Genomic DNA, 10,202 nt, shown 5'->3' on the forward strand with positions numbered 1-10,202 from the left:
TTAGTAATCCTTTTATTTGCCTTTTATATCAACTCGGCCATTAGGAGGATTGACTTATGCAAATATATAAGCTTCCTGCTTAAAAGATTTGAGAAATATTCATTACATTAATGAATGATATTTCAAATGAGCTTTTGTGAGATTTTAAATTATAACAAGCAGCGGTTTATAAAACCTGTTTTATGTGTCTTTCTAATGAGCAAAATGTATACAAATTGATCAGAACCTTGGGATATTAATTTATTTTTGACAGGAGTTCAAAGCACTATTTCTGTTTTATGAAACTTCTTTGTTTGCACACTGTTTTAGGAGCATTAGAATGCAAAAGTAGTATCGTGCTCAGCCTAAAAGTCTCAGGATCTTATTAGTCTTGCCCAGGGCAGTTATTTGGGCACTGAAGTTGGACTCAAATTTGAGTTCAGTAGGGAAGCTGCCAGTTAGGGTTCTGCTTCATTTTGTGATCCACTGAAAGTGTTGGAAACTCACTGCAGATATCTAGTAGAACGGAATCTGGCTTAGTTGTGATGTATTTCAAGGTCATTATGTCAACTTACACATGAAGGGTCACCATTTGTGCCTGAGCCTTGACATCAGAAGGCCACCGCCTGCTTTCCTGCTATGGTATTTTCTTTTTCCCACACTGACTATCCTATGATCTCCAGAGTAAGATTTTCAGCTGCTGAATTATTGGCACTTTTGAGCTCAGGAGCACCTCTTCCCACTTTGAACTCGGCTGAGATTACATAAACTATTTTTTTGCTGCAGTTCTAAGTCAGCAAAGACCTCTTCCAGTTACTGTGAACTGCTCCTACCAGCTAGTGTGAACTGGATTTGAACCTGGGGGTAAATGCAGGTGTCCAACTAACTGTTTCCCACCCACTGCCCCCTCATTTTTTTAATAGTAATACCCATTTGTAATTTTACATTGGAATGTGTTCTATCTCTTGATGATTCTTCCAAAACTTAACATTCACTTTTTGAAATTTTATTATCTTCATTACTATTTTCGCATTGTCTTATAATGGAGAGATTTGGCGATGTGGTAATCTTGAGTTAATGAAGTTGAGTTAGCAGTGATGGGTGTGGTCACTTCATCCACTGGTGCTTTAACTTTAGTGGATGTGCTAATTCAACTCCCTCCAGCTTTATGGCTTCATAACTCCTCCATTACAATTTACCTGATTATTTTGGGACATCACTATGTTCCAAAAAATTTGAAACCTACAGTTGGAATTAAGTTTTTTGTATCCAATTTCTATATACCATAATATGCAAACACTAAGAACTATTTAAGAAGGAAAAGATTGTCACTAAATGCCTAAACTGTTTTGGCACAGGAAAGTACAGCTCCTTAAAACTAAGGATTCTTGTTTCGTTGAGCAGGATGAGCTTATAAATAGATGAAAACTGGTCCATTGAAATCTACAAATGCTAGGATCTCCTTGTAGTTTCAAATGTAGTGTTGCAACTGAAGACTGGCAAGTTAATAAGCCATATAACCCAACTTTTAGGACTGCATTCATGTGGATTTCATAATTTGTAACCTCTGTTGGCAATGATAAAAATTACTTGGTCAATTGTATAAGTGAGAAGCTGGCACTCTACAGCTTGTGAAGTCTTTTTTTTTTAAAAAACCTTTCTTAGCAGCACTGAAGTTGTGCTGTACTCTGCTTGCATGATGTATCTATGGTCCTTCAGAAGTTAGAAATAGCTCATTTAAACTAGTGATTCTTGTTGCATTGAGCAATTCTTTTTAATTCTAAGTGCAAGATGTTTTGTTCTTGTATTCCTCCACATCAGTAATGAAATAAAAGACATTCAGGTGATTATTGAATACTGTACACATTGCTCAGCTACATGAAAATGTGCCTGCGTTAAGCTCACCGTCCACTTGTCAAACACATTTTTCTAGTTTTCTATTTGGATGTTCACAGCCATTCACCTCTTACTGCTTCATTACTATGAGAAGATATCACAAGCTAAAATTGTCTTGTGTGACTGCAGGTGTCCGGAAATATGGGAAGGACTTTCAAGCCATTGCAGATGTAATTGGAAACAAAACTGTTGGCCAAGTGAAGAACTTTTTTGTTAACTACAGACGTCGTTTTAATCTTGAAGAGGTCCTACAGGAATGGGAGGCAGAGCAAGGAACACAAGAATCAAATGGAGTTTCTCCCATATCAGCAGAGGAAGGAAAGCCTACTTTGATTTCCGTTCCAGCAAAAAGTCCAGATATAGAAGAGGAGGTAGTAAGTTTTTCCACCCTTACCTTTGTTTCTGTTGTAAGTGCGTTTGTGATTTTAATGACAAATACTAAGGGCTGGATTTTCACAACCGAGGCAGATAGATCAATATTCCCCAACCCAATAGACCCCTATTGTAGAAAGAGCCCCAAAGACTTAGTTATCACTCCAAAGGGTTTGTGGGAGGGGTGGTGGCAGCAGGGAATGAGAGCAGGATGCACTAGGGGTCTGCCGCCAGCAGAAGCAGATTAGAGATGGCCACAGGCAGCTGAGTGCCAGGCCAGACTAAACAGTCCACTTTGGTTCTCTGGAATTTAGTCTCAGTTGTTTCCCTTTTTTTAGGACCTCTAGCCCTTGCCCCTCACACATCCATCCACTTATCAGTTTGTTCCAACCCTATAAAAGTGTAAATCAACCAAACCCTTAAAGTATCCATAATAGAAGCTGTAAGCACGTGACGCCACTTGTGCAAATGTATATTGAGCCATTGACCAACAAGATCACAGAGGAAAACATTATTATAGCATCATAAAGCTGTCAATCAGGCAAAGTTTTCCCTTCTCCCCTGCTGTGTCAAAAAAGTAATCGCTTCATGGGCGTCTGGCCTCACAGTAAAGCCACATTATGCATGCTTGGCTGAGCACCAGAGTCTCAAAAAGGATTACCTCAGTTGACACAGTTGGGAGAAGGGAAAACTTTGCCTGACTGAGCACTTAATGATATAATTTATTTTACCTGATTTCTTTTGTCAATGGCTTAATTTTTATTTGCACAAAATAGAGATGTGAAGTGCATAATATAGTTTATGTTATTGATAGGACCAGGAACATATGACTTAAGAGCAGGAGGAGACTATTCAGCCTTTTGAGCCATCTCCATCATTCAATAAAATCATCGCTGTTCTGGTTGTGGTCTCAATTATACTTCCCTGTCTGCCCCTCATAACCTTTGACTCCCTCGTCTATCAAAAATCTGTTTAACTCTGCCATGAATTAGTTCAATCACCTAGCCTGCACTGCTTTCTGAGGAAGAGAATTGCTCAGACCAGCGATCGTGAGAGAGAATTTCTCCTCATTTAGTCTTAAAAGGGCGACCACTTACTCTTAAACTGTAATCCCTAGTTCTAGTCTCACTGACAAGTGGAATCATCCTCCTGGTTACTACCCTATCAAGTCCCCTCAGGATTTTGTTTGTTTCAGAAGATCACCTCTCATTTTTCTAATCTCCAGTCGCCCAATCTGTTCAAACTTTCTTCATAGGATGAGCCCTTCATCCCAGGAATGAATCAAGTGAACCTTCTCTGTATGCTGTAACCCAATTAATACTGCTTTTTAAATAGGAGACCAAAACTATACAGTATTCCAGATGTTATTTCACCAATGCCCTGTATAGCTGCAGTAAATCTTCCCTATCATTATATTCCATTCCCCTTGCAATAAACATCAACATTCCATTTGCCTTCCAAATAACTTGCTGTAGCTGCATACTAATTTTTGTATATGAAGGCACTCAAATGCCTACGTACCACCCGATCTTTCTCCATTTGACTACTATGCTGCTTTTCTATTCCTGCCAAATTTGACAAGCTCACATTTTCCCACATCTACATCTATCTACAAATATTTTGTCCACTCATTTAATCTGTCTGTATCCCTGTGCAGAATCTCCTCCACCTCTTGACAACTTACTTACTTACTTTCCTACATAAATCTGGTGTCATCAGCAAATTTAGCTACCATACATTTGGTCCAAATTATTGACGTAGATTATAAATAGTTGAAGCCCCAGCACTGATCCTGTGACACTCCACATCTTACCAACCCCAAAGAAGACCCATTTATCCCTACTCTGCTTCCTGTTAGCTAACCAATCCTTTATCCATGCTAATATGTTACTCCTTACACCATGGGCCCGATTTTACCATCACGTTGCGCCTGTTTTTGGGCGCGTAAACTTCGTAAAGTCGGGCGTGAAGCGAGTAGCGCGATCTGTGCCCACCTCCGTGCCCGCTCCCCTTTACCAATCGCTGAAAATGGCCACTGTCTGGGCTGTGCCCAAAACGGGCGCAACATCAATTTAAATGCATTTGCTAGGAGAGCTAGGGCTAGGAGATGCCTTCCCTGCAATGAGGTCTCTCAGTTCAAGAGTGCAAGCTGTGAAGTTGTCACCTGCATCCTATTCCACACCACTGAAATTTGGGGGTACATGTTTACTGAAAACTGAAATAAGCACATTCATGTAAATGTTGCTGATTGATAATTTGATGGATAGTGTATATTTTAGCAAAGTTTTAAAATTTGAGCAGCCTGAAGGTGACAACAATGATTTAAAACGGTGGATAACAAAAATCAATTGTTGCACATGATCTCGCAGAATAAATGAAAACCATTCATTAAAATGTCTCCGTTATAATGTTGGACATGACCGGTGGAAGGGGTAATTTCTGCTTCTGTGCTTTTTGTGACGCATGTTCTTGAGATGTGGGTGTTGGCAAGTCTAGCATTCATTACCCTTGAGCTAAGTGGCTTGCTAGGCCATATCAGAGGGCAGTTAAGGGTCAACCCCATTGTTGTGGGTTTGGAGTCACATGTAGACCAGACCAGGTGAGGATGGCGGATTTTCTTCCCTCAAGGGCATTATTGTGTTTGGAGAAATGCCATTGTGTGATGTAGTTATAGGCTTGCTGTGGTCATGTGACTTTGGATGTCATCCTTGGTGTATAAAGGCAGAAGCCATTTCATCCACCACTTGGAACATGGTGTCAGGAATGCAATTGAAATGAAGTGGTGTTGCGTGCAGCACTGTAAGGAGCAGCACAGATTAATTAGAACATCAGTCTATAACTTTGTGCAGGATATTGGTCACAGGGTAAGGCATTGAATATTCCAGTACCACCACCTATTAGGGTAAAGGCAGGTTTGTCAATAAATTGGAATTAGTGTGTGGTAAAACTATGAAGTTGCATAGTTAAAAAAGAAACCCAAACAAATAAGAGTAGCAACAACCTTTTTAATCAGAAGCATGAGTGCTAACTATGGTTTGACAACCTTTTGATATCAGAAGATAAACAGAATGTTTGTTTTTCTTGTCAGAACAGTAATTATAGCAATGCACAAAGTCCCTTCAGATTTCATTTTTAAATTAGAATATAAGAAGAGGAGCAGGAGTAGGCCATCTTGTCCCTCGAGCCTGCCCCGCCATTCAATAAGATCATGGCTGATCTGATAGTGATTTAGTTCATCTTACCCCGCTCCCCATAACCCTTAATTCCCTTATTGATCAGAAATCTATCTACCTGTGACTTAAACATATTTAACGAGGTAGTCTCCACTGCTTCAATGGGCAGAGAATTCCAGAGATTCACTACCCTCTGAGAGAAGAAGTTCCTCCTCAACTCTGTCCTAAACTGACTCCCCCTTATTTTGAGGCTGTATCCTCGAGTTCTTGTTTTCTTTCTAAGTGGAAAGAATCTCTCTGCCTCTACCCTGTCGAGCCCCTTCATTATCTTATATGTCTCTATAAGATCTCCCCTCAGCCTTCTAAACTCCAACGAGTACAGGCCCAATCTACTCAATCTCTCCTCATAAGCTACCCCCCTCATCTCTGGTATCAACCTGGTGAACCTTCTCTGTACTCCCTCCAAGGCCAATACATCCTTCCGCAAATAAGGGGACCCAAATTGCACACAGTACTCCAGTTGCGGCCTCACCAGTACCTTGTACAATTGCAGCAAGACCTCCCAGCTTTTATACTCCATCCCCTTCGCGATAAAGACCAACTTTCCATTTGCCTTCTTGATCACCTGCTCCACCTGCAAACTGAGTTTTTGCGATTCATGCACAAGGACCCCCAGGTCCCCCTGTACAGTAGCATGTTGTAATTTTTCACCATTTAAATAATAGTCCATTTTACTATTATTCCTTCCAAAGTGGATAACCTCACTTGTCAACGTTATACTCCATCTGCCAGATCCTCACCCACTCACTTAGCCTATCCAAATCTCTCTGCAGATTTTCCGCATCCTCCACACAATTTGCTTTCCCACTCATCTTCGTATCATCCACAAACTTTGTTACCCTACACTCGGTCCCCTCCTCCAGATCGTCTATGTGTATGGTAAACAGTTGAGGCCCCAACACCGATCCCTGCGGCACGCCACTAGTCACCAACTGCCAACCAGAAAAGCACCCATTTATTCCAACTCTCTGCTTCCTGTTGGATAGCCAACCCTTGATCCACGCTAACACTTTACCCCCAACTCCGTGTACCCTAATCTTCTGCAGCAACCTTTTGTGAGGCACCTTATCGAACGCCTTCTGGAAATCCAAAAACACCACATCCACCAGTTCCCCTCTGTCAACCGCACTCGTTACATCTTCAAATTAGAAACAGGCACGTGAGTCTCCAGAAAGAGATAGGAAATAAAATTGTGGGTCTTGAGGAGAATTGATCATTTAAAAGTTGGCATAGGTTTTGAGTAACAATGTAGCTTGAGTTTCTTAATATAGTTATATCTGATGATGATGCAGAAGCACTTGTACCAATTCACTAATGGCATACAGTATTTCAAAATTGTAGATATTAAGTTGTGCTAATTTAAATGGGTCTGTAAAGGGTACTTGTTTTCTTGTGAGCTATGGCTACTTGTGTCCTTGTTTCTCTTACAGGTTCAACCTCCCCCAGCTTCTGGCCCAGCACCCCCAACTCCAGTTACTGTAGCTGTTACGTGTGTTGCTACCTTAAACCAGCCTCCACCACTGCTTCGACCAGTGCTTCCAGCAGCTCCTGCTCTTCATCGTCAACCACCTCCTCTCCAGCAACAGACTCGATTTTTACAACCAAGACCTTCCCTTAACCAACCACCACCTCCACTAATTCGTCCAAGTAACCCTATCCCACCCCGTTTGAATCCTAGGCCAGTACTACAGCAGCCACCATCGCTCATTGGAATTCAGTCTGAATCACAGTCTTCATCTTTACATTGACTTATTTTTTCTTTGTTTTATGACATACTTAAAACAAAAAAGTTTGCTTGTGTGGCTTTGTTTAACTGGAGATGCTTCACATAACCCAAAATTCACCAACTAAGAATGTTTAACACTATCTAATTGCATCTTGATATGTTCTATCTCTGTTAGTTCTACGTTTTGGGTGAATTGGACTCCTGACAACACAATTTAAATTAGATGATTTATTGTATATCCTCTTATCTTTTTGTACAGAAAATCAAAGCCAAGATTGACATCTGAGAAACTTACAAAAAAATGTTTTTAGCACAGTTATTTATGAAATCTGATGCATCATGGCCCTTGTTTATTGCCCTGTATTAATTTATTATATTTGAAAATACAGTATTCAGCAAATAAAGGCTAAATCATCAGGAAATATTTAAGATTGTATTGTATGAAATACAGTCTTTTGAAATTGTATTTTTTACGGTTGAAATTTTTTGGACTTAACAGCATTAACTTCTGGTTGTACGAGTCAAAAGCTTTGTCCCAAGGAAGTGCACTTAATTCAACTTAGTTCCAAAATAGTTCTTTTGATTTGAAAAACCAGTCAGTAAGATTGAAAATTATTCTTAATTTATTAAATGTTATAAATTTGCTGCATATAATTTCGATTTGAATTTGTAAAATGATAAACGGTTCCTGAACTTGAGATAGTTGCTGCATTTAATTGGTTTTGATACCAAAGAGGTGCACTTGGTTTAGAATAACTCCACATAACCTTGTTAATTAAAACTTCAATAAAATCAAATATCTGATCTCAGCTTATCAAAATCTGTCATTACTCCTCCCTTTTTAAACATCTATTTATGAAATGATTAATAATTACTGAAATGTGGTAATTGCTGCAGTTTTGTAGCAAACACTTATTTTAAAGTACTGATAGATATAGAATGCATTTCTTTTAAACTAAAGTGATTATCTCAGAGTACAAGTATTGAGTCTTGTTCTCACTGAGATGAATATCACTAAGGGTACATTCATCATGTTATCAAATCGCTATGATTGAAGTTGTTGAGAATGATGGCCAAGAATAGGCTCTAGCAGTTATTCCCAAGCCAGTAGTTTGTGGGTGTGAATTGTAAGGGTTTCCTTCATTGGATAGTGCTGTGCACCTTTGCGTATGAACTTTGTCAGTTTTCAATTTAGCCAGTAGACTGAACAGTAGAATACAATAGGTTACTCACTCTGAGGGGAAAGTAGCCAGGCTAGCACAGGCACAATTGCCTTACCCTAAAAATGTGCCTCCAGTTGGCTGCTGACAATAGACCATTAAACATGATCATGCATTAGAAGGCAGTCCCCAGAATCATGCTTTATCAGCAGAAGAGGAATCAAATGCGCCCTGTGGGGAAATAGTGGGTGTGGAGATTTTTCAAATAGTTACTTTTTATTAAAAATGGCTTGAGACTGTAACTGATATGCATTAATTATTTTTCCGTGTAAGATGTTTTGAAAATACTAAAATGAAATTATACTGTAATTTGATGTAGAAGATAGCACAAAGAAGAACCTATAAAACCTCAAAAGTACTTTAGTTTACTGTATATATTGACATGAATTTTGTCCTAGTTTTAGTTTTCAGTTTATAGGATGTGTAACAACTGCATGTACAGTCAGAGTTTCCTTATTTATCTGTTAAGTCAGACATTCTGCATGTATTTTAAGCAGTGTTTTTAGTGTAAGAAATTGTGTGCTTGCTCCTTTCCTGTATTAAACTTCAATCTGAAAATACTTCTCTTTTTGTATTTTCTAAAGTTTTGTTTCAAAGGTTTAAAGTTAATGCATTGTTACAATTGGGCTTTACTACTTTGCCAGGACCTATTTACTCCACAAAGCTTTAATCCTATTGATGGAAATGTATTAATGAATATTGCAGAGAGAAATGTCTTCTATAGTTTTGCTGGAGGTTGGCCAGCTTTGAACTTGGATTGACAAACATTTATTCAAGGTGGATATTAGGGCCCGGAGTTTCTATTATATAAACACACATGACACACAAACTTGCAGTTCAACCCAATACATCTGTGCTGGTGTTTATGTTCTATAGGAGCTTTCCCCAATTTACCTAATCTCAGCCGACCAATATGCCCTTGTATTCCTCTCTCCCTCATGAAGTTATGTAGTTTCTCCATAACAGCATCTATGCCTTTTGTCTCAACTACTCCATGTGATGGCAACATTCCACATTCTAACCATTTTCTTGAATAAGGACATTTCTTCTGAACTCCTTATTTGCACTTCTCAACCTTCTCTTTTCTAGAGAAAGGACAGCAGCCTGTGCAATCTTGATATTTATAACCTTCTGTTTCTCATTGTCACTTTTTTGCACTTTCTCCTTTGCATAATTTCCTCCCCATTAGCCCCAGATACAAATGTAAACTGAAATAAAAGCAAAATACTGCTGGAAATCTGAAACAAAACCAAAAAATGCTGGAAAATCCCAGTGGCAACATCTGTGGAGACAGAAATTGAGTTAATGTTTCAACTCCATATGACTCAAAAGTAGCCACTTGAAACATTTACTCTATTTCTCTCTTTACAGATGCTGCTGAGTTTTTCCAGAATTTTCTGTTTGAGTTACAAATGTAAACTGAATGCATACTAACATGGCTTAAATGTTTGCAAGGCATAGCATATGTGTTGTGCATGTATTTGCAATGACCATAATTGTTATTTTATGGTCATAAATCTGTCCAAACAAATTTCTACTTGCATCCCTACCTCAAATGTAAGTGCTTTCTAATTACATTTGTTTGTGGAGAGGTCTCAAAATTTGTCTAGATTTTCAGGCATGCAAGGAAAGCAAGCCATTCTGGTCTTGTAACTGCAGTATTTTCAGGATTCCTACTTTGCAGGAGAAGGTCATTTGGCCCATCTAGTCTACCAACTTGCCAACAGAGCATCCCACCTAGGCCCTATCCCTGTAACCCCATACATTTACCCCATG

At 39.1% G+C, this 10,202-nt stretch overlaps 1 protein-coding gene across 6 annotated transcripts in view; it reads left to right on the plus strand.

Moving 5' to 3' along the window:
• The window catches only part of rcor3 (REST corepressor 3), a 73,235-nt gene extending 64,248 nt beyond the window's left edge, over window positions 1-8,987 (plus strand). For 4 of the 6 annotated variants that reach the window (XM_078229736.1, XM_078229733.1, XM_078229732.1 and 1 more), the window contains 2 exons: window positions 2,005-2,249; window positions 6,911-8,987. In XM_078229736.1, the coding sequence (XP_078085862.1) occupies window positions 2,005-2,249; window positions 6,911-7,228 (563 nt within the window). In that variant the 3' untranslated portion in view covers window positions 7,229-8,987. The remainder of the gene's footprint in view (window positions 1-2,004; window positions 2,250-6,910) is intronic. The other 2 variants (XM_078229735.1, XM_078229734.1) reach the window with 1 other exon arrangement.
• The last annotated feature ends 1,215 nt before the right edge of the window (window positions 8,988-10,202 follow it).

The sequence above is a fragment of the Mustelus asterias genome, chromosome 15 (assembly GCF_964213995.1).
Source record: "Mustelus asterias chromosome 15, sMusAst1.hap1.1, whole genome shotgun sequence".
Classification (NCBI taxonomy): domain Eukaryota; kingdom Metazoa; phylum Chordata; class Chondrichthyes; order Carcharhiniformes; family Triakidae; genus Mustelus; species Mustelus asterias.